Source organism: Dromiciops gliroides, chromosome 3, assembly GCF_019393635.1.
Source record: "Dromiciops gliroides isolate mDroGli1 chromosome 3, mDroGli1.pri, whole genome shotgun sequence".
NCBI lineage: Eukaryota > Metazoa > Chordata > Mammalia > Microbiotheria > Microbiotheriidae > Dromiciops > Dromiciops gliroides.
Window position 1 is genome coordinate 178,210,806 of NC_057863.1, and position 25,891 is coordinate 178,236,696.

The 25,891-nt window shown below is 36.5% G+C and overlaps 2 protein-coding genes across 2 annotated transcripts in view; both read left to right on the forward strand.

Moving 5' to 3' along the window:
* TMCO3 (transmembrane and coiled-coil domains 3) overlaps positions 1-16,843 on the forward strand; it is a 68,445-nt gene extending 51,602 nt beyond the window's left edge. Inside the window, exons 10-13 of the mRNA XM_043990591.1 lie at positions 1,513-1,663; positions 5,436-5,515; positions 6,863-7,012; positions 14,270-16,843. Of these exons, the coding sequence (XP_043846526.1) occupies positions 1,513-1,663; positions 5,436-5,515; positions 6,863-7,012; positions 14,270-14,383 (495 nt within the window). The 3' untranslated portion in view covers positions 14,384-16,843. The remainder of the gene's footprint in view (positions 1-1,512; positions 1,664-5,435; positions 5,516-6,862; positions 7,013-14,269) is intronic.
* Positions 16,844-19,620: 2,777 nt separating this feature from the next.
* On the forward strand, positions 19,621-20,142 carry LOC122750282 (60S ribosomal protein L15-like). Its single transcript, XM_043996967.1, has one exon. The coding sequence runs from the start codon at positions 19,621-19,623 to the stop codon at positions 20,140-20,142; it is 522 nt and encodes a 173-aa protein (XP_043852902.1).
* Positions 20,143-25,891: the final 5,749 nt, after the last annotated feature.

A 25,891-nucleotide genomic window follows, 5' to 3' on the forward strand; every position in this document is an offset into this window, starting at 1 on the left:
TCAGCAATCCACTATTCCATTCTTTACAAGATACAGATGAATATTTTATCCTCTTCATAAAATTGTAGTCAATTTTATTTTGTATAGTCAATTTTTTTAACTCATTCAAAAGCAGACACCTGCAAAAGAGAATTTCTTATTGTCTCTTGCTATTGACTATGCAAAACATGTTTAGCATTATGTAAAAAATATTGTTGGTTATGTCTACTTAATAAAAGCAGGTTATGGGAAAAGAAAATCATTTTGCATTATGTGTTTTCTTGATTCCAAAGCTTTGATTTTAAAGTGAGAAAAAAAAGGACCAAAAACATTTCAAATATATTCAGGAAAGTATTTCTCAATATTCACAATAATATTCCATATGAATAATGTTTCATTTATTTTAAGGGCACTTGCAGTTTTCTTTTTAATCAGGTTTTATTCCATTATCCTCCTAGATTTTCAGTACTTAAGTGAAAAAAAATCATTTGAATAAAATAATTTATTGGAGGGAGAATTGTCAACACATTTGTGACTTAAATCTAGTTCTCTTGACTCTGGGTGATCAGGTTATCCTATAAAACCTACATTCTTTTTTTTTTTTTTTTAGTGTGGCAATTGGGGTTAAGTGACTTACTGAGGGTCACACAGCTAGTAAGTGTTATGTCTGAGGCCAGATTTGAACTCTGGTACTCCTGACTCCAGGGCCAGTGCTCTATCCACTGCGCCACCTAGCTGCCCCTAAAACCTACACTCTAACAGAATAATTTTCACTTATGCATAGTTTGCATGCAAGATTGCTGAGATTGAGCAGTGATTTATTTAACCAAGTTTAAATTAAAACATGAACTCTATAACCTCGAAGAAAAAAATTAATAATTGAAGTTATAGCTTACCAATTACAAGTCACCAGGGAATAATCTTGTAGGTTATTTTAGAAGGAAAAAGAATTTTGCTTTATTTGAACTTGACAAGTAGATGTGGAACAATCAGAAGAGTAAATAGATGGTGTTGACCTGCCTTCCCTATTTAGATTTGACCTGCAAGTTAAAGAGAGAGGTTGTTTTTACAACTAGTAAAATATGGATTAAGATAGTTATCTAGATAATTGTAAAAAGAAAAAATCCATTTTGGCATGGTGTAATGTTTTTCACCAAACAGTGGTCAGTAGATATCTGGTAATATATAATTTTTCTTTTTTTTTTTAATTAAAAAGAAATTGTCAGTTAAATAGGTAGGGTGCTTTTTTACATGAAGTACTTTAAAATCTAGTCATTCTTTAAGGAAATCAGTTATTAAGTGATACGTGTTATATTCTTGAAGAAAACTTGTTCTATAAGGTTATTAATGCTATTAACCGTAACATATTGTAGATATTTCTGTATTGATTTCTTTTTTGTATAAAACATTTATATTCAGTCCAAAAAGAATATTTCGATCTGTAATTATAATTTGGAATAAAAACTCAGGATAAAGGACTACCATATTGTATACTTCAAGAGTAAACTTTAAGCTTCCAATCTTCCTTGACAGATTACAGAGCTTCTTGATGTTTCAATGGAATTGGGGTGCTTTTTGGCTGGAGCATTGATTTCTTCTCAAGGTCATATGGTTACTGAAGAAATTGTGTCCTATGTTGAACCTATACGGGACTTTTTGGCCATCATTTTCTTTGCATCTATAGGTAACTTATATTGTCATCATAACAATATGATTTCATTTATTAAGCAGTCTACTTTCTCACATTTATGTAACCTATGGGGTTTTTTTGGACCCCAGTCCTTTACACCAAAGACCTGAATATAAATTGGAGGGTGAAAGGGGAGAAATCTCTTAAAAATTGAGACTGGCACATGCCTCAACACATGGAAACGCAGGAAAATGTCAGTATCAGACTTCAGACTAACAAGACATTTGAATATAGGAAAGATTTTTATTAAACCTAACAGAAAAGCAAAATAGGATCATATCTTAAATCCCTCAACAATCAGGGACAACATTCTTGCTTCTCTGAGAGCATAAGCAACCCACTTCTTTCTTGTGGCTCCCATCTTCCCACAGGATTTTATAGTCCACATGGACTCATAGTGGTAGTAAAGGTCTTGGTTGCATATCTGGGCATATGGTTCTCTACTGGATGGGTCTCTCTCACTAGACCAAGTAGAATCTGAAGGTTTGTGGCTCTGTTGTAGGTTTGCCCTTGATTCTTTTCAACAAGTGTTTATTTGTTTTGTTTTTTTGTGGGGTTTTTGGGGGGGTGGGTTGCGGGGCAATGAGGGTTAAGTGACTTGCATAGGGTCACACAGCTAGTAAGTGTCAAGTGCCTGAGGTCAGATTTGAACTCAGGTCCTCCTGAATCCAGGGCCGGTGCTTTATCCGCTTCTCCACCTAGCTGCCCACTTTGCGCTTGATTCTTTGTACTCATGCTTCCCTCTAGGGACCATGGGGGTGAACAAACCTTTTTCCATGTCTCTTATTGCATTCCTTTAGGAAGAGATCTCTTCTTTCACACGTACCCTAGAACTTTCCTCTGCTAGATTTATCATTAGGGAAGGATTAGCTTGTATCCCCTTTATGTTCTCCTCCCAGTTCAAAATTTGTAGACCCTCTAATTGTAGACATGGATGAGATATCTTCTCCTAATCATAGTAGACTGTCCAACATACATGTCACACCTACATTCTCTGGATATGTTTTTATTTAAATTTTTGGTATGTATAAACCTTTTTCTACAGTTAGGGTGAAATGTCTTATAAGAATGGGATTTAATCAGAGAAACTTAGGTTTGGTTGCTATATATCAAAAATGTCTCTCTGACACTTTCTCTTCTATTTAAAACCTTTTTTTATCTAAGCTCCAGAAAGAGTAAAAAAAATTAAGAAAAATTACACTTGTAATTTGCTTGTCATCTCTTGAGCTGAACATCTGTAATAATAAGTAAATTGTAAGCACCACATGGTTACAAAGAATCATAGTTCTCTAGCATCTTTTTTCCAAAAACATTATAGATTCATGCTTGATTGTTAATGATGTGAAGCACTTAAAAGTTGTGCCTCTATAATATTTTGTGGAGAGCTTTATAAGCTTAAATAAGGTTTTAAATACCTTTAGCTGCTTTTCAGGACTAATTTCATACCTACTAGTGGAAACATATTGCCTACTTTTTTGACAGGAAGATTGGTTAGGACTCAGCATATTAACAATTAAAAAACCTTAATGTCTGAGTCAAACATAAACTACAGTGTTGTTAATAAGAGGCTTTACCCTGTATATTTTAAACATTGACTTTTTAAAGAGCTAAATATCCATCAATATCCTATATTTTAAAATGTAGATATTTGAATTTTTATCTGTCAATTGGGTTTTTAAATGCAAATTGGAATATATTGCTCTCAAATAAAATAATAACAATTTTATACACTTTTGCTTATGTTATTTAGCTCTTATTATACAAAAAATAGTTTGTGTTAATCATCTCTTATCTGGTCAGTTGATAAATTTATCTCAATAGCCAATTAAGTCATTTTAGGGACTTATCTGGGTTAATCTGCTAATGAAGTGAAATTATTCAGATGTTAGGTAAGTGGATATTAATTAAATAGGAAAGTACCAAGACTTTGTGCATTAGATCCAAAAGCCAGTGCTTTTGTGGGGCTAAAAGAGTCAAATACTCTTAATGATTATTTCTTAGTAAATGAAGTTTTTTCTAGAACATTTTTGGTTTAAGGACAGAAAAAGACTGTTAGCATATAACCTAAAAACTCTATAGAAAAAGATGATTAATTACAAATGGAACCTTTGGAAATATAGTGATAGGTTTAAATAAAGTTCTGTTTTAGAGTTGTATAAAGGAGACTGGCTTTAGTATCTCTTAAGTACCTTGTCAGTGGGTAATATACATACTACAGATCTTCCCTGTTTTCCTGGTTTATCCAGCCTCCACAACAGATCTTGTGCCCTTTCCCTTTTCTCCACTCACATGCCCTCTGTCTTAATTGAAGTCCTCTCTCTTTATCAAGGCTGGTCCAATAGCCCCTACTTGGTCTCTCTACTGGCAAATTTTTTCTCTCCCATACATCCTTCTGCCTAGTCACCCAGCCATCTTAAAAGTTGGCTCCACATTGCGTCTGGAATGAAAATAAATATCTTCAGCCTGGCATTTCTAGTCCTCTGTAGTCTAGCTCCCTCTTTTCATCCTAGAGCACAGTACTTCTCTGCACAAAGTCTCCCTTCCAGTCAAACTGGGCTCCTGTCTATTTCCTTTCCATGGATATTCCCTCTCCATTCACACGTGTGTCCCAAATGGGGTTTTCCTCACTTCTACTTGATAGACCTCAGTTCCACCTCCCCCACAAATCTATTTCTGCTCTCTCTAGGTTGTTAGTACTCACTTTATTGAAATTACTTTGTGTTTACTTATTTGTTTAAATGGTATATCTCTTTAGGGGAATGCAAGCTCCTCCAGGGCAAGAACTATTGGTTTTTGTCCTTGTTACCTAAAATCCCAGCATATTGCCTTACACATAGCAAATACTTAATAAGTATTTGTTGAATTGAAGAAAATTGACAGGAGAGCAGGTACATTGAAGCATAGGCATCCCCGTGTTTCCATTCTAAGGAAAGCAGGAAGATATGACTGATAAGGAGGGATAGGAATAAAGAATCAACTGGACAGGAATAGAGGAGTGAGTACCGCTCAGCTCTCTCACCCAGTCAACCAGTGTCAAGCTGCTGAATTCTTTTGGTTATAAAGGTGTTCTACATAGAGAAGCTGCTGTTGGTATTCTAGTTGTGTGTTAAGAGAGCTGTACAAGGTAAATAGTTTTCTTGCTTTTTCAGAATTTATTTATAAATACTGAATACAGAAAGTATGTCAGTAGATACAGTATAATGTTCTCTAATAGGTTCTTATGAGGTAGCAATATAGCTTAGTTCAGTATAATATAGTATTGAGAGTAGTATTGGCCCTATATTGTATTTTTTTTCATTTAAATTTCCTCTTAGATTCTTATTTCTTTGCAGACATTAATACGTATCTCTATCTTGATCACAAGAAACTAATGAAGGAGAATGAGAATAAGAGCTTGTTTCTCATCTGATTGGATCCAATTTTTTTTTCCCCGAAGATGAGGAAACACACTTTCCTAGTTAAATTAACCCCCAGAATGTTTTAGTTAGAATGAGGAAGCGCAGGGAATGGAACAGATAATTACATATTTAATGATTGCTTCATCATCCAAGTAGGAGAGAATAGGAAGAAAATCTCCAAATCCCCAATTTATCTTTTTGTAATTATCAGTTAAAAAAAAGTTTTGGGTATCCTGTTAAGGACAGTGTAGATAAGTGCAAACGTTTAAGTTGTTTTACTAAGAAAATTAGAAGTAAAGCTCTTTTGCAGCCTATTCAGGTATATAGAAAATATAAGAGATTAATTTGTTCTTTCCTTTTTCTCATAGGTCTCCATGTTTTTCCCACTTTTGTAATATATGAACTCACTGTTTTGATGTTCCTTACCTTGTCAGTGGTAATAATGAAGGTATAATTTTTATTAGTAGCTTTGTCTTTTCCAATAAAATAGATAACTGTCCTTTTATTTTGTTATAAAGTTCTCTCTTCTATAGTACCGAAATACTTCCCAGTGATAGTCGTTATTTACATTTATATAGTGCTTATAGTTTCTCAATCTGGGAAGTATAATAAATGAGACTCAAATCCAGGTGTTGTGGCTACATTGAGAAAAAGAAAAATGAAGTAGAGATGGATCACTGGACCATAGCTACTAAGAATCATAAATGTTACCTAATCTAACACTTTTGGAGATGAGAATACAATGAGGTACAATGAGGTTAAATTTTTTGCTGAACTTGACACAGATAGTGTAAGAGCCAATATTCAAACTCAGATTCCAAATCTGGTTCTTGTTCCACTGTATCACATTGCCATCTAATTAGTGGCAGAGCTGGGCCTCGAGTTCAAGTCTCTCTGCTGATTATTTTCATTTGGGACTATCTTTTGGCAAAAATCCAGGTGTCCAAAGTTACTGACTAACATATAGTTAATTTATTGACTGTTTTGACATCTCAATTCTCACATTCCATGTTTTTCATTTGTATGCAACCCATTTGTCAACAGAAAAGGCTTTGCCTCCCAGCCTCCAAGAGGATCTGAGAAAGAGAACATTGTTGGGCTGTTGTTTTATATTAGTCTGATATTCCTGGCCTGGAATGTAGGTCTATAATAAGGATAATCACAGGATCATAGATCTAGAACTATAGAAGGCATCTCAGGTCATTTGCTGTAATTCCCTCACCTTTCAAATGAGGAAAATGAGGTCCAGGGAGGTCATACTCTAAAGCAGTCAGTTTTACAGGTAGGATATGAATCCAGGTCCTCTGCATTCAGAGCCATTGTTCTTTGCACAGGCTAGAGGTTGGGATGACAAAAGTAAACATCCCAGTTCATCTTAAAATGTTTATCTTATCTCAAAAAGGGTAGGGGCTAGTTGCCATCACCAAACAGTATTTGGGTAGCTTAGCTCTATTTTGTCACAGAAGCTGATTGAATGTACCAAAAAAAAAAATTTAAGATAGAAAGCTCAGTTAGCATCACCTGATGGGCAGTTGCCAGGCAGCTAGCAACTCCCTATTTGTCTTATTGTTCTTCACAATTTCATTGCACTAATTCTTCATGCTTGCATTAATTATAATATTTTATGTTATTTTGAGGAAGTAAAGCACATTCACATATGAAATCTCAATTTAATATATTGTTGGAATATATATCTCATTTGACTTTCTCTACTCTCCTTGTGGTTTCTGTATATTAATTACAAGTTTCTTGTTTGAATGTTTCAAAAATAATAATATGAATGTTGTTCTCAAAGTTTGTTTTGGCAGTGCTTGTCTTATCCCTTATTCTGCCAAAGAGCGGTCAGTACATCAAATGGATTGTCTCAGCTGGACTGGCACAAGTCAGTGAGTTTTCTTTTGTTCTGGGAAGTAGAGCACGAAGAGCAGGAATCATCTCTCGAGAGGTAAACTTTTATTGGCTCTTCTGAGACACCTCACCCAGTTGACTAGATCAGTACGCCACCGTTATTTAACTTTGTAGAGTATTTGGTGTTTTGGTATTTGGTAAAAGTGCTTCATAATAAGTTTAATTGTTCTTAGGATAACACTGTGACTTCATATTCTGACTTAAAATGTAGAGAACCAGTAGTTCAAAACTGCTTTTGATTGAAGAGATGTAAGAAATTTTAAAAAATCTTAATGTACGAGTAAAATCACAGATCCAGGCATCCCTCCTCAAAATAGCTACTCCCCTCACCCACCCCAAACCATTCTATAGTTTGTCAAACCCCAAATCAGCTTGGCAGGTGTGCTGAATGACTCCTTTGCCAGGTAAATGAGAGCTCTTGGAGAAAAGATATTCTGTTTTCCTATTTGTCTTCACAGTGCTTAGTACATGATTACTAAATACTTATTGATTGATTAATTTGTTCAGGATCATAGTCACTGTTAAGAGTTTAGATTCACTGCTTCTGTGCTGAATGTGGTATACTTTATCATTTGCGCCATGTTGCTTTTTTGTTATAGTTCACAAACATTATATAAGATGCTATTTCCTTATATATGAAATGAAGAGACTAGACTGACTGAATTCTCAAATTCCTTCCAGCTAAGAATTTTAGGTGGCACCAAAACTTTTTTTCTGGCTATTGTATGATCTCTGGAATTCAGCTTACTATTTAATCCTGCCGACATTGTCTTTATTTTTTTATTTATTTAATATTTTTTAGTGAGGCATTTGGGGCTAAATGACTTGCCCAGGGTAACACAGCTAGTAAGTGTTAAGTGTCTGAGGCCGGATTTGAACTCAGGTACTCCTGACTCCAGGGCCAGTGCTCTATCCACTGCGCCACCTAGCTGCCCCTTTTATTTTCTATTAATGTGGTAACTTAGTGATGCCCTAACTACTTACAAATAAGATTTGGGGCTCAGGCTTAGATCTAGAAGAGATTTTAAGGTCCTCTGGTCCCAACTTCTTTTTGCTGATGAGGAAACTTCAGATCAAAGTGGTGAAGTGACTTGCCTAGGATCACTCAGGTACATGACAGAATACAGATTAGACTTAACTATTTACTAATCTAGCATTGTTTTGACTTCACTTCAACAATCTCCTAGTTTAGTTGCTTTTTAGTTTACTTCTGCTTACCTTTTAAAGTGGAGCCAGTAGATTGTTCATTAAAAGATTTTCTTCTAGTTCTTTAAATAAGAGCAGTCTTGGGAAACTTAATAGAGTTTATCTCATAAGACTGTTTTGAATATGAAATTCCTTTATGTGACTCTTTTGTTCACTATGAGATGTGAGGGGGGAACCCCCAGCCCATGGGAAAAATACCAAGTGATAATATGATGTAGGTTTTTATAGTGTAGAAAACATAGGAAATTTAAAACCATAAGGCCTAGGTACTCCCTACTTTCCAAAGTAGGTTAGGGCCTTTCTCCTTTTAAAGAAAATATTTAAGAACCCTACAACTTATACATTTTAGGTAGTTGAAAATTAAAACACAGCTGATGGTACTTATTCTTTTATCTAGATATTATAAAGTTTTTATGCTTTTTCAAATTCCCTTCTCTCCCCATCAACTGAGTGTAGGATCTTTGCTTCTAAGAGCTTTGGTAAACTTCCACTTTGCATTTTAGCTACTATAGGCATATTAATTTATATTTATTCCCTTGGTCACCTGTTACATTTGCATATAGCTAATGAGACCCTTTGTCTCCCCTTTTCCCTGTCTCTCTGGGCCCTTGGTAAGTGTCGTTCTAGGAGTCTCTCTGTTATTGTAGGTGGGTATCTATGTTTCTGTCCTTTAGTCTACATTTTCTCTCCCTCCTATGGTTTCTCTCTCCTACTGTTGTAATTTATTCCATCTTTTTCTTTCTTTCCTCCATAACTAACTATGATATAAAAGTGAAGTAGTTTTATTTTGTTAGAATTAAATTGTGTGGAGGCAGCTAGGTGGTGCAATGGATAGAGCACTGGCCATGGATTCAGGAAGACCTGAGTTCAAAGCCGACCTCAGACACTTGACACTTACTAGCTGTGTAACCCTGGGCAAGTCACTTAACCCTCATTCCCCCACCCCAAAAAAATAAATAAAAGAATAAAGTTGTGTATTCCCTATTAAAAAGTTGATTGGAAAATACTTTTAAGGATGTTTCTCTAAATTTTATATTTTTCAAGTTAACTTTGCTAATTTGACCTTAGTTTTGTTTTTGTTTTTCTGAAGTAGCTCTTCAGAGAGAAAAACTTCCCCATCCCTGTTATAAAAGTAAAATAATAATTAATTTTTTCTATTTAGTATTTTATTTTTTCCTAATTACATGTAAAAACAATTTTAAATATCATTTTTAAGACTTTGAGTTCCAAATTTTCTCCCTCCCTCCCCCCAGGGATTAGATATAGGTTATACATGTGTAGTCATGCAAAACATTTCCATATTAGTTATGTTGTGAAAGAAAACAGACAAAAAACCTCAAGAAAAATAAATTCAAAGTAATATGCTTCACTCTGTTCAGACATCATCAGTTCTTTCTCTGGAGATGGATATCGTTTTTCATCATAAATCCTTCAGAATTGTCTTGAATCATTGTATTGCTGAGAATAGCTAAGTCATTCACTGATGATCATCTTCTTTGTACACAGTACATTTCACTTTGTATCAGCTCGTGTAATAAATTATTTAACATTAAAATATTTAACATCAAATAAAAAACTGAATTTTACTGTTGACTGACATAACTTAATTATTATTCATAGATACCAGACAGATTGTCATTTTATTTGTGAAAAACCTTTTAGAAGTTAATAAATGCAAAACTAATACTATTACTCAGAGAAAATAGTTCACCAATAAGCAAAAGTGAAAATCAAATGCATTTTAAACTTTTAAACCACTACTGCATTGAAGTCATCTAAACATAAATTACTTTATTTGCTTATTAAAACCTCTATTATAAGGGGAATGGGACCCTTCATTTCTCCTTGTGGGGTTTACTTCAGGCAATAAAGCTCTGAATATCTATAGGCTGTGTTACATTACCCCTAAGTAAATGATCTTTGAAAATGTGTTTGTTTTCTTTTGGTTGAAGTGTTTATTTGGTGATATTTTTTTTCAGTAGGTAAAGTGCTAAATTGTAATTTGAAACATGACATTCTTTTTGCCTTAATGTGCCCTTTTCTCCTTACAATTAAACTAAATTATTAAATACTCAACCAAAAAAAAAACTCTATTATTGGGGGCAGCTAGATGGCACAGTGGATAAAGCACTGGTCCTGGATTCAGGAGGACCCGAGTTCAAATCCAACCTCAGACACTTGACACTTACTAGCTGTGTGACCCTGGGCAAGTCACTTAACCCTCATTGCCCTGCCCCCCAAAAAACAAAAACCTCTCTTATTGACTCTTTAGCAAACTTTTAAATTGCATACCTGCTACAGAGGGTCAGGAAACTCTAAACAATTATCATCAATGTTGGGTGCATATATAAAATAGGCCTGGTGGATAAGCAAGCTATGGCGAACAAGCTCTGTTTTGATATTTCTAAACTGAGAATATTCAGCCCCAGACTATACATAAATGAATAGGAAAACTGTGCTAGTAAGGTATCTAGCATGTGGGAAGATGAATAGACCAAAGACTTAGATTTAGATAAGTATATAATCTAGTATGTGAAGCCTGGGAATGCAAACATGACAGTCTGTGCCCTCAAGGAACTTAAATTCTAATGGGAGGGACACATAAAAGAAAGTTGGAAAGGAGGGGGAAGGAAGACCAACAGAGTCTACATGGTTTAGAAATGGTAGCAGGGAAGTGATGTGGGGACCATGCTTCCAGGCCCTCTTTGGAGTCTGGGCTGGTTCCACAGACCCAAGGTTCTGGTGAGATGGGAAGGAATGAAGATGATAGATTAATTTCTCTCTCAACCATTTACTTATTTATGTTTTACTTTGGGAAAATCATTTAGCACCTCTAGCATCAGCATCTTCTTCTGTAAAATTGGAATTTTATAGAATCATAGTATCTCAAAGCTGGAGCTTAGTAATACAGCCCACTCATACACGAACAGGAAGCACTTCTGATAAAAAGAACTATGTCCCTTATTCTGTCCAGCCCATCCATACTTGAATAAGAGTTTCTTAAAGTTGTAATAATAGTTATAAAACTCACATTTATATGGGGGCAGCTTAGATGGTACAGTGGATATAACACTGGCTCTGGAGTCAGGAGGACCCGAGTTAAAATTTCACATTAGACACTTACTAACTGTGTGACCCTGGGCAAGTCACTTAACCCCAGTGGCTTCAAACATCCAGTGCCATCTCCATCGTCCTGTTATATATCATGCCACTGGACCCATATGGCTCTGGAGGAGAGAGTGGGATTGGTGACTTTGCACAGCCCTCCATCACTTAAATCCAATTCACTGCAAGTCATGACCACCTCCTAATATCATGGTCCTCTTTGAGAACAAAGGACAAACAACATCAATAGCAGGACAGCAGATGGAACATAAGCTTTTCCATGCTGGAGAAGAAAGTTTGGCTACCCCACACTGGGAGAGACCTTTTGCTCTGCTTGATAGTACAATCCATCACTATCCTCCTCTTTGCTGACCAAGCCCGAGGAGAGATGAACAAGTTTCATGAACAAGTTTTAAGAGGTTCAGGGACTAGTTGCATCACAAGCCACCAAACAAAGCCTTATTCACATACGTATAAGCCTCGTCATCCCTCCACAGCCTCTTCTCTTAAGCAAACTTAGAGGCTTGGAAGCCTCTAAAAACCACCTCCAGAAATCCATTCTATTTTTTACACCTCTTGTTATTAGATGCATTTTAGCTTAGTAAAAAGAATATTATTATACTTGGAGTGAGGAGACCTAGCTATGTGGCTGTGTTGAGTCCCTTAACCGCTCTGGGCATATTTCTTCATCTGTAGCATGAGAGTGATAATAACCTGTAATACTCACCTCATGGGAGCTGAAAGTTACCTCAGAAGTCACTTGATCCAATCAGTCAGTTACCAAAGATTTATGAAGATTTGCCAGGTACCAGGCACCACTCAAAGTCTTGGAAGTTCAAGGACAAAGACTGAAAACAGTCCATGCTCACAAAGAACTTACATTCTAATGGGAGAGATATTAAATACATCTGTAAATACACACAACATAAATATAAAGGCCCAGAAAGGTTAAGTAGTCAAGACAGGATTTGAACTGAGATCCTTTGTTTCTAACTCCAGACCATTTGTAAAGTATTTGTTATTTATATGGGTCAAAATATGCCTCTCTTCCACTTTTCTTCCTTTGGCCTTTGTTTTGCCCTCTTTGGCTATGCAAATGAATCTGCCTGACTGCTCTTTTCTGGATCTTAGCTTAGAAAGCTCTTTGTAATGTATAAGATGCTATTATTCATTTTATTCATCATGATTATCACGGTTTTTTTACAAACCCTTTTCTTTCTAAACATTTATTCATTCCCCATAGTAAAATTATTAAACTACCTTATAATTGTCTGGCCTTTTGGTTCTTGAATATTCTTACCTTAACTTAAAGTACATTGAGCTTGCAATTAGCTTCAGGTTTGAGAGAAATGTATTAATAATAGCTAATAATAACTAGCATTTATATAGCACTTTATATAGGTTATCTCACTTAATTTTCCCAACAACCTAGTGAGGTCAGTGCTGTTTATTATCCCCACCTCACAGATGAGGAAACTGAGGCAAACAAGTTAAATGATGTGTCTAGGGTCACACAGTAAATGACTGAGGCTGGATTTGAACTCTTATTTGAATCCCTGACCCCAGGCCAGGAGCACTATCCACTGCTCCATGGAGCAGTATTCAGGGTTTGATTTTGCTTCAGCTCATTCCAGTTTGTGACCCAGGAATAATCAATGAGACAGATAGTGCATAGAACACTAGATTTGGGTTCAAATTCTGCCTCAAATACCCTGGGAAGTCGTTAATCTCCATTGAGCCTCACCCTTCTCTTGTAAAATCATGGGTTTTGACTTGGTGACCTCCAGGTTCCCCACTCCCAGCTCTAACTCTATAAACACTGATAAAATTGCCACATTTTTGTTCTTCCCAACTCAGCTCATGTGTCTACTGCTGCACTTTGGTTGTGCCTCTGAACCCAAGAAAGCACCAAGGTTGAATAGCGGGAATGATCACTCCCAAGAAGCTATGTTAACACCTGGTTATGTAAGCTTGCTCCCTAAAGAGGTTAGGTTCCCCCTGAAACATATGATTAGGACATACCACTCACTCAAGATAAAATCAAAATAAAATGTCTCCTTGTACTTCAGTCATTCACATTGAAGGATGCTCAGATTGTAATCCATCCACACCATCTTATGCTGAAGTTTTTGTCCATATTGTACCATAAATCCTCTAAAAATAGATACACTTACAATGTGCTAGAAGCCTTCTTCCTCTTGGTCTTCATATGGTTTGTGAGTAACTAGTGGAACACATGAGCTATCCACCTATTCTGGTTTCCCTCACCAGGAAATCCCTAATATGGATTTAGGCTCAAGAAAAGAAAAATATTTTTCCTTAAACACCTGCTTCCAGATTCAGATCTTAAAGAGACTTTAGAGGTGCTCTAGTCCGAACTCTCCTTTGATGGAGGAAGGGAGGGGAGGGGGTAAACTGATGGCTATTGATGCTCTCATTACAACATACTACCACTTCTTCCGAGTATACATTTCTGGTGATACATTGTACTTAGTGATATCCCCATTTCTAAAGTATAGGTCACCACTGGAAACAAGCAGCAGCTTTATTTTATGCATCATCTGTTTCTTCCATCGCCTTTTGGCAATGGAACTAATGATTCTGACTCTGGAGATTGTATGCTTGTCCATCTCCTTACATCTTTTAAATATAAAACATATGTAAATATTTTTATATTGATAGACACTGAAATCTAACCTTTTAGAATGGAATTTTGTTTAAAGAAAATACATCTTCATTCCCTTTAAGAGAACCCAGAAATACCAGAAGGGCTACATCTGAGTGAGCCATTTTAATTTAAAACAGAAACCTACCTAGAGGAAGAGGCATGTTATTTATTAAATTATATATATATATATACTTTGTAATTGTTAAATTATAATTGCATTCTATTTTAGCCCAAGAATCTGTTTATCTTTGCAGTATGCTTTAATCGACTGTGTCAATAATAAAGAATTAATGATTTTGCATTTCTCATTTTCAGGTCTACCTTCTTATATTGAGTGTAACTACTCTAAGTCTTTTGCTTGCCCCAGCATTATGGAAAGCTGCCATTATGAAATGTTTGCCAAGACCAGAAAGACGACTAAGTACCTGAAAACAAAAGTATTCATCTCAGAATAATACATTATTTTGCAAAAATAACAAATCCCAAATCTCTTTGCAGGAATTTGTGATGTACCTTCTTATGCGCCTTACATATATTTTAAAGTACTACAGACTATATTAAATTATTAGCATTTTGATGTTTGCACAGCTTCCTAAATGTGCTTTGTTATGTTTTAGAATCTTCCAAAATAACTCATTTAGATTCAATTATGCACAGTAGAATTGCTTTGAAAATAATGCATCATGCAAATCGCCTTGACTATTTTGCCTGGATGTGCCTTTTCCCCAAGTTTATTCCCATCTTCTCTTGTTAATTGATCTATTTATTTACCTTTTTTTGGTAGAAAACAAAAATCAAAATATTTCTTATTTAATGGTGCCTGTGGTACCCTGTTAAAATAACCAAACTTACCTGTGTAATTTTTAGATTTGTCATCTGTAGGTCAAGTATTTATCATTAAAACATGTGGTATGAATGTCTTATTTCATGCAGATTTTGGCAGCTTAATTTTAATGTTTAAAATGCTCAAAACTTGTGTTCTAAAATGAGGTGACTATCTCATAGTGCCTGTTTGCTTTTCATTATACCTCTTTTAAATACTCATTTTAATGTTACTGCATTCTTTTTAAAAATGTGTTCATGCTTTCACTTGTCTATTGTGACTACATTCTTCAGTAAAAATGATCATTGATCAGGGTACAATATTCTTGAACCTCTGATTTTTTTAAAATCTTGATTTACAAATTAAATTTTGATGCTGAGTAAATCTACATACTCTTTTATTAATTTAAATAATTTGTTTACATATGTAAAAAAATTCACCCTAAGAGGTCAGATTAAATAGCTTTGCTTTTTAGTATGTCCAAGTTCTAGTACAGGAAAAATTTCTTCTTTACGTTCTATTTTAAGAAGTCACATTTAAGAAAATCTGAACGTACAAATTGACAAACTATGTGGTTATACTCTTATTGCAAGAAAATATTTAGTTTACAAAATGGTTTATCTCTTTTAAATGGGAGCTGTTCTACAGCTTGGCAAAGCTAATTGCAAATGAGGGTCTCAATTGTATAGCAGAAAATATATATATAAATTGTATTAGTAGCCAACACTAATTCAAAATTAACAGCAACAGAAATGAAAACATCTTATGTTATTTGTCAACAAGACAGACTAAATTTATCAGAATTTTAAAATTCATAGGAATATATAATTGAGAGATGTGTATATTTCAGAAAGTGAATTGCATCTATACTTGTTTACAATAAACTTGACAAACATTCCAACAATTACCCTATTGTTTGGTACCATTTTACTCCTTTCATGTTTCTGGTATATTAAAGCAACATGTGAGTAATACAAATGGGACTAGTTTTACCTACAGTTATGAAGCTATTCTCTGGAAACATTGGCCAATGTCATACCAGTTTGAAAAGAATACTTAAATGAGAAGTCCTATAAAGAATGTCATGTTAATACACATTTAATAATATATGTTAATTACCTCCTGAAACTTTTTGATACGCAAAAATACTTTAAAGGGAAGTTAAATGAATGAGTAATATGAGCTATTGTGATATTTGAGAAACCTAAGATTTTAGCAGCCTTGCAGATTGCTAGAACCAGTAGAAATTTATGGCTCACCAATTTTTAAAAATAATACTCTACTTTATTTTAGGCAATAGCCTAAAGATTATAAAAAGTACCTTTCATATTTTGGGAAAGCAAAATATTTTAAATGCATTAGGGACTCTTGCCCTTAAAAGGAATTGTATTCCTTTTGAAGAATTATTTTCAAGAGTGAATAGCTAGTACTGATTTTTTAAAATTCAGACTTGTATATATTGTTTGCTTATAGTTAGCCACCCTTTTCTTCTCATCCCAATTAGAATTAGTATAACTTAACAGTTTTTGCAAAAGTGACAAGAATTTTTTGAGTTTTAGCTACCAAATGGAATTACAACATAGAAATATTGAAGTACTTTAATAATTTTACAGTGTTAATTTTGTACAAATTTGGATCTGCTTTCACAGTCTGTGAAAGCCACTTTAATATAAGTGAAAAGGTGACATCAGAATCTTCATTTTTTAAATATTTTTTTGTGTTAATTTAGTGTTAATTTATTTAAAAGGCAAAGCTTTGCAGTGGTCTATTTTTTAATTTGTTCTAGAATGAATATGCTAGTAGAATTTAGGTTTTGCTTAGACTGACAAATTTAGATGACCCCTTTTGAGACAGCAAAGAATTCAGTTTTCATTAAAGCAATTTATTAAAATTTTAGTGGCACTATTATTTTTATTTAAATATCTTTGTGCAGAAGGGTTTTTAGAAATATAAGTTATTTTTGTGTATACTATAGGATTTCTTGTTAAAGAACTCTAAAATATAAATACTATCTGAGGCAAGGGTTGTTCATGTAATAAATTTGTTTTTAAAAAATCTCGAAAATATTTTTGTGCATTTGAAAACTTGTGGTTTTTGTTTGTACAGAATAATCCAATCATACTCTACCCCATTATTACAAAGTTTTAGATATATCTCTGGGGCAAATCTTCCTCCCCTTTCTCTCTAAAAGAAATCTTTACTACGCGCTTTTTAAATTTTATTTTTTATTTATTTATTTTCCCCCAGTTACATGTAAAAACAATTTTTGGTGTTCATTTTAAAAACTTTTGAGTTCCAAATTCTCTCCCTTCCTTCCTTCCCCCCTGCATTGAGAAGACAAGCAATTCAATATGTTATACATGTGTAGTCATACAATATATTTCTATATTAGTCATATTGACTATACACTTTAAGAACCTGATAAAACCCATATATTTGAATGTTTATAGTTTTGAGGAAACACGATCTTGTACATAATTTTGGTTCTATTATTGATCACTTGTATAATATATCAGGTAAAAGTTGAGAATGGTATCTCTTTGGATCTTCTCACCTTAATCAGTTAATAAGCAAGCCTATATTAATTACCATGCCCAGCACTAGGAGTAAAAAGACAAAAAAAAACCAATCCCTACTCTCAAATATTGTACCTTTTCGACCAATATGATAACCAAAGTAGATAAAACAAGGTTATCTGTGCTAAGGCTTGGTGTATTACATTTTTTTTCCAAACACATCCACACATAAACAGGAATTGTCATTGGTAATGCCATCATTTATATTTGGCCTATTTTGTTACATGTTGTTATACCAGCATTTTTGTCTGATGTAAGTTGAGTTGCTTTCCCTCTAAAGGGGAAAGGGGACCCTTTTCATGCCTGCGGGATTAGGAGTTGAACCAATGGTATGGCTTGCTGACCTCATGAAGTATTGAAAATCATGGCCTATTAGAAGTTGGTCCTCATCAGGCTTGACAGAATTCCCAGTGCTCTCAGAATCAACATAGAGTTCTTGATGTTGCCATTAATGTGACAGATGGGAAGCAGAAGGGAGCTCCCATCCACTTCAATCAATGTATCCTTATTGACCCTTTTTATGGTTGAGTAAACTTCTCTTCGTCAAATATTTTATGGTCCACAATTGCCTGATTGCATTCCTGTCCCAATTCTGAACCACTGGACTGGCCTGACCTAAATTAGACTTGGCTCAGAATAGTATCTTATATGAGATGGTCATTATCACATGATTTGAGGATAAGGGATCCTCAATGAGAATCAATATTATCTTGAGCAGAACTAGGCCATGTGACTTCCTAGATATTTCCAAACTATGCTGCCCATAATCTGGCTGCCTTCCTCCTTCCATAAAAATTCAATTTATGCCCTTAGTACCATGGGCTCTATTTCATCTTCCCAGCCATTTTCAAATGATTCTGCATTCGGCCAGCACTTTGTTTCCTCCCATCAGAGCCCTGCCTAACCCTTTCCAAACGATGTCACAACACAACATAAGCTATCTCTTCCATTTTCCTCTTTATTCCAATTCTTGTTCCCCTTTATATGTTGTCTTTCCTATTAAAAGCTCCTTTGGGGTAGACTTTTGTTTTCTTGTTTTTCATTCGTAAGTAGGTCTAGGCAATAGTGTAAAAACACCTGGATCTGCAAGCTCAGTAGGACTAAACTAAAATGGCAGCCCAACAGGTTAGAATGAACTTGGCACTCATACCCAGAAGATTTGCAAAGATGACAAAAGGCAAATGGAAAATATTTTAAGAACTATGGCAAAACCAGCATACTAATGTACTGTTGACGTTATGAATTGATCTAACTTCTAGAAAACTGTTTGGAATTATAATTTGAAAAAAAAAAGTTCCTTTGACCCAGCAATACCACTACAAGGTATATACCCCCAAGGAGATCAAAGACAGAAGGAGAGGTACATTATATACAAAACTATGTCCAGCACATTTTGTAGTAGCCAAGAACTGAAAGGAAAATGGGTATTAATTGATTGGGAGAAGTGTCAAGCAAGTTGTGGTATATGCCTATAACAATATTGTGTTGTAAGATGAGTATGAAGAATTGAAAGAAACTGAGAAGATTGGTATGAATTGATAAAGAATGAAATAAACGGGGGCAGCTAGGTGGCGCAGTGGATAAAGCACCGGCCCTGGATTCAGGAGTACCTGAGTTCAAATCTGACCCCAGACACTTGACACTTACTAGCTGTGTGACCCTGGGCAAGTCACTTAACCCCCATTGCCCCACAAAAAAAAAAAAAAAAGAATGAAATAAGCAGAACCAAGAGAACAGTTTGCATAATGACCACAGTAACACTGAGAGAACTTTGATCAAAACAGAATGCTGATGTTTATTAAAAATATTAAGTTTATAAGTCTTTTGAGTATTTTTTCCTTTTAAATCAAGCATTTATTCAAAATGTAATATGTTCCAGTCCCTGTGGTAGGTGCTAGATATAAAAAGACATTTTCTCCAATCCTTACAACCTCTCCAAAATAGGAATTCAATTTCAGAGACAAAGCAATTTCTCCCACCTTCATAGACTAGGATAGTAAGAACCCAGAGTTAAAAGTTAATGACAGAGGGAAGCTAGGTGGTGCAGTGGATAGAGCACCGGCCCTGGATTCAGGAGTACCTGAGTTCAAATCCGGCCTCAGACATTTCACACTTACTAGCTGTGTGACCCTGGGCAAGTCATTTAACCCTCATTGCCCTGCAAAAAAAAAAGAAAAGAAAAGTTAATGACCTTTCTGGTTTGAGGCAGGCATCTGGCAGGGTAGGCCCGTGCCAGCATGGGGGCCTGTTAAGTACATCCAGGAGATATGGAGGAAGAAGCAGCCAGACGTCATATGGTTCCTGCTGCGCGTGCGCTGCTGGCAGTACTACCAGCTGTCAGCCCTGCACCGGGCTACAAGGCCAATCAAGGTCATGGCATCTACTGCATTTGTGTTCGTCGGGGTGGCCGAAAGTGCCTGGTACCCAAGGGTGCGACCTACGGTAAACCTGTGCATCACGGCGTCAATCAGCTGAAGTTTGCCCGCAGCCTGCAGTCCGTGGCCGAAGAGCGTGCTGGCCGCCACTGTGGGGCCCTGAGAGTCTTGGACTCCTACTGGGTGGGTGAAGATTCAACCTACATATTCTTTGAGTTTATTCTTACCGATCCATTCCATAAAGCTCTCAGACGAAACCCCGACACTCAGTGGATCGCCAAGCCAGTGCACAGAGAGATGCCGGGACTTACCTCAGCTGGCCGGAAGAGCCGGGGTTTTGGGAAAGGTCGCAAGTTCCACCATACCATTGGAGGGTCTCGTCGTGCTGCTTGGAGAAGGCGCAATACTCTCTAACTTCATCGGTACGGCTAATTGGTGTCCATTCATTTTTAAACTTAATGTTTAATAAATGGAATTTAGGACAAAAAAAAGTTAATGAAAAAATAGCAAACTAATCTTTAGCCTTTAATATGCTCATTCTATGCCCCCTTCACTGCCACCCACAAAAGTCCCAGAGATAGGACTGCCAAACCACAGCACTTGCAACAGAACTCGCCCCAACCAGTGCTAAAGAGATACAAAGGCAGAAATTTGTTCAGACTGTAATAGTGTTGCAGTACTCTGTGAGGGAACATAAGGAAAGGGGCCAGGATGTGTGTGGCTATGTGGCATTCCACTAAGCCTGAGAGAAAGCCCAATATTCATTCAGGGCCAGTATTATCCCCCTAAAAGTCACTTAGGATAGTTCTGTAGATTGGTGAACTTTGAGTTGCCTGGCCAAGATGCTTTGAGATCCAGCTCCTAGAGAAACTGAAAGGGGAGGGAATAAGAAACTGAGCAATGGGAGGGAAATGTGGAGGAAAAAAAGACCAAGATCTTGGAAGAAAGAAATTAAAGATTGAGCATAAGCAAATAAACTGACAGGGAAGATACTAATAGCAGAAGGGGAAATGACCTCCAGATCTGGTAAGAGAGTTCAGGCCATCTATGAATAAGTATAAAACAAAGGGATATGAATCAACATCTGATCAGAAAGGACCCTGTGGATACATAAGAGATTATGACTCCACAGGAAGATAATCCTGAGTGATTTAAAAGAGAGCTAAGAATTGTGAAAATGATTTATAACCTGTCCTGCAGAAATAAACTAGAGAAACTTGAATCCACATTGGCAAGTCTCACCAAAGAAAGAAAAGAGGATCCTGACTGGGAATCCAAATATATGGAAGTAAAGGGCAATCTGGAAGAAGAGAAATGAGCAATAACATGAAAAGAAAACAATTTCCAAACAAGGAAATTTAATTAATTCTAACATTGTGTAGAGAGAAAATTTAAGGTTTATAGAGCTCTCATGACAAGACATGAGAACATGACAAGTGAAAAAAAAACATAACGCAAGAAATAATACAAGAAATTTCTGAACATAGTGAATGCCCTTTGAAAGAATTCAAAGATCACCTTCAGGGGGAAAAAAACTGTTTGAAACTCCATGACAGTTAAATTCAGCAAGTCACCAGGAGAAAGAGCTGCAAATATAAAGGAAAAGAGATTCAAATAACAAGACTATTTTTTTTTTTGGTGAGGCAATTGGGGTTAAGTGACTTGCCCAGGGTCACACAGCTAGTAAGTGTCAAGTGTCTGAGGCCGGATTTGAACTCAGGTACTCCTGAATCCAGGGCCGGTGCTTTATCCACTTCTCCATCTAGCTGCCCCAACAAGACTATTCTGCAACCACCAGAAACTACAGGAAGGAATGGAGTAATATGTTCCAAAGAGCAAAGGAACCCGAGGTGAAGCCCAAGGTGACCGAATCTGTAAATCTAAACCTAACGATAAGTAAAAAAAGATGGATGGTCAAATTTTTTTTTAAAAGATGTTGGAGGGGGCAGCTAGGTGGCACAATGGATAAAACACCGGTCCTGGATTCATGAGGATCTGAGTTCAAATCTGATCTCAGACACTTGACACTTACTAGCTATATGACCTTGGGCAAATCATTGTCCCACCACAAAAAAAAAAAAAAAAAAGACGTTGGAAACATTCATAGACAATAAATGAAACATTTCCTACTCACAAGGAAATCACATTCTAACATTAAATGTTTAGTTTTTTTTTGTTTACATCATTGTCATCTCCCAATGACTAACCTCACCTAACAGAACCCTTCCTTGCAACAAAAAGTAAAGCCAAAACAACATGACTGACTACAACCAAAATAAAAAAGTATACTTCATTCTTCACCTATGATCTATTACCTCTCTGCCAAGAGGTAGGACACATGCTTTGTTATTAGGCCTCAAGTCACAATTAGATACTAAATTATCAGTGTTCTGAAGTCTTTAGGCTAAACTTGGTCATTATAATTTGGTAGAATTCAACATCAGTTATTTTGTTCTACTTACATTGTTTTTGTCATGTATATTGTTTTCCTGATCCTTTACATCAGTTAGGTGGTGTGGCTCTTGGCCCTGGAGGGAGACCTGAGTTCATATCCTGCTGGAGACATTTACTAGTTCTCTGACCTTGGGACCTTGGGCAAATCTCATAACCTCTCTTTGCCTCAGTTTTCCTCAATTAAAAAAATGGGAATAATAATAGCACTTACATCCCAGATTAAATGAGAAATAATTTGTAAAGTATTTACCACAGTGGCTGGCACATAGTAAGTGCTATATAAATATTGTTATTGTTGTTGTTATATCAGTTCCTATAAGTCTATCCTCTATATCATGTTCATAATTTCTTATAGCACAGTAATATCCCATCACATTCATGTTTGTTTAGCCATTCCCCAATCAATAAACATCTACTTTATTTCCAGTTCTTTGCTACCATAAAAAAGTTTGACGACGAATATTTTGCTAAGTATGGGACCTTTCTCTTTGTAACTGACCTCTTTGGCATGTGCACCTCACATGGGATCTCTGGGTCAAAGAGTATGGATATTTTAGTCACTTTCTTTAGCAGTACTTTTTGTCATAGCCACTGATTTCCAGAATATTGGTACTAATTCACTAACTTCACTGACAATGCACTAATAGACTCATCTTTTGATAAATCTTCCACTATTGACTATATTCGTATTTTGACAACTTTGACGACTTGCTGAATGTGAAGTGAAACCTCAGGATTTATTTGATTTGCATTTCTATTATTATAATTGATTGGGAGCCTTCTTTCATACGGTTGCTGATACTTTGCAAGTTTTCTTTTGGGAAAGGTTTGTTTAATATCATTTGACTATTTGGTGCATAATGATTGGAATAATTTACAACTTTCACTACAGTGTATTAGTGCCACATTGAGGTTTTTGGTTTTGTTTTGGTTTTTTTTGCAGGCAATGGGGGTTAAGTGACTTGCCCAGGGTCACACAGTAAGTGTCAAGTGTCTGAGGCCGGATTTGAACTCAGGTCCTCCTGAATCCAAGGCTGGTGCTTTAACCACTGCGCCATCTAGCTGCCCCTGCCACATTGAGTTTTTAAAGGAAACTAGGGATATTCCAAGAGTATTATCAGTGAGCTTTTTAGATGGGTGCCTTGAGGGATTGCTCTTTCACGAGATTACTTGTGGTAACACTATCTGAGACAAGATCCAAAGTTATGTTACTCTGACAATAGGTCTGACACAATATGGTAATAATTCTTGTGTTCTTATGTCAGCAGGTACCTTTTCCCATTATGAGTTTACTTCTTGGGAACTAAATGTTCATGAAATACACAGATATTTCATTGGTTGGATCATCCAAATGGCCCAGAGAACAGGAGGGCAAGTCCAGACTGTGAAGAGGGCAGCCTGGATTCAGGAGGACCTGAGTTTAAATCCAGCCTCAGACACTTGACAATTACTAGTTGTGTGACCCTGGGCAAGTCACTTAACCCTCATTGCCCTGCAAAAAAGAAGACTACAAATGTCTATATATTTCAAATGAAAGGATAATGGAACCTTAATAGCACCAATGTTGTCCTAATGTCATAGATTATTAAGTTAAGCAGGCTAGTGGTAGCTTATTTTGAGGGAGTCTACTTAACTCAGTTTGTTACATAGCTTTCAAGTGTTTAGGAGGAGTAAAAGAAGAGACAGGACTAGATCATCTCTGAGACCCCTTCCAGCTCTCTATTAGCCTATGAACAAAGAGTTAATAATGGAGGGAAGGGGGGCAGCTAGGTGGCGCAGTGGATAGAGTGGATAGGCCCTGGAGTCAGGAGTACCTGAGTTCAAATCCGGCCTCAGACACTTAATACTTACTAGCTGTGTGACCCTGGGCAAGTCACTTAACCCCAATTGCCTCACTAAAAAAAAAAATAATGGAGGGAAGGCCCTGAGCAAGGAGTTAATAGTAGCTGGGTTATGTTAAATGCCTCTCTTTTTTTTTTTTTTTTTTTTTTTTAGTTTTTTTTTTTTTTTTTTAGTGAGGCAATTGGAGTTAAGTGACTTGCCCAGGGTCACACAGCTAGTAAATGTGTGTTAAGTGTCTGAGGCCGGATTTGAACTCAGGTACTCCTGACTCCAGGGCCGGTGCTCTATCCACTGCGCCACCTAGCTGCCCCTAAAATGCCTCTCTTAAGAAAAAAAAATTTCAGAGTAATTCTGCAAAAAGAGAGGAGATGCAAAAAAAAAAGTTCAAAGCAACTGCATTTTTAAAAAGTAGAGTGAGGCTGGGGCAGCTAGGTGGCGCAGTGGATAGAGCACCGGCCCTGGAGTCGGGAATACCTGAGTTCAAATCTGGCCTCAGACACTTAACACTTACTAGCTGTGTGACCCTGGGCAAGTCACTTGACCCCAATTGCCTCACTAAAAAAAAAAAAAAAAAAAAAAAAGTAGAGTGAGTTATTTCTTCATTGTGATAACCCTGAGACTAGGATTTCTAGCACTATTCATGAGCCCCATGGATGTATTACCCATTCATTATCAGCCAGAGTTAATTAACTTTTAGAAAGGGTGTTTACTGGGGCAGCCAGGTGGTGCAGTGGATAAAGCACTGGCTCTGGATTCAGGAGGACCTGAGTTCAAATTCAGCTTCAGATACTTGACACTTACTAGCTGTGTGATCCTGGGCAAGTCACTTAACCCTCATTGCCCTGCAAAAAAAAAAAAATTAAATCTCATTTGATATTTAGGACATGGATACAAAGGTATGTTTGATTCTTGCAGCCAATCACAAGATATTTCCTTTGTTATATCATCTACTTTCATCCAATAACCCTAAGTCACTGTGATCCTTTTGAGACATCTGGGTCTTCTAATTACATTAATTGAATAATTTTTTTTTTTTTTAGTGAGGCAATTGGGGTTAAGTGACTTGTCCAGGGTCACACAGCTAGTGTTAAGTGTCTGAGGCTGGATTTGAACTCAGGTACTCCTGACTCCAGGGCCAGTGCTCTATCCACTGCACCACCTAGCTGCCCTGAATCATAATTTTAAAAATAAAAAGTGGGTGAGCACTGAGTGGCCCAAGTACTGAGTGGTATAACCTTTCATTTCCCATGACAGAAATAAGTGTTAACTGCTATGCCTATGTTCAAAGCAGGTATCACTAATAACCTGGACAAAATTTAGAAAATAGCTATGTTAATAATAATCATCACTGGAAGCTACTCAAGGAATCTCCCAAGTACCCATAATAACATTGTTCCTTTACTAGAGCCTAAGAGATGCTGGGGCGGTGGGCATCACCGGTTGCTTACCACTGGACTCTGATGACTCTAGAAAAGAGAGTGAGGCTGATGACTTTGCATGACTCTGCCTCACTTAAATACAATCCACTTGCAAATCAAGACATCACTGTTCTGATATCATTGGTCCAGGGCAGCTAGGTGGCGCAGTGGATAGAGCACTGGCCCTGGACTCAGGAGGACCTAAGTTCAAATCCGGCCTCAGACACTTGACTCTTACTAGCTGTGTGACCCTGGGCAAGTCACTTAACCCTCGTTTCCCTGCCCCCCCCCAAAAAAATTTATATCATTGGTCCTCTTCAAGAACAAAGGATGAACAACAGCAATAACAAGAGATCCTGGCCACTAGGAGCCAGAGTCTAAAGAGGTCTGGCTCCAAAGGGATCTACTGTTCTCAAGTCTCAGCCTCTATAGAGTTCCCCAAGACAGTG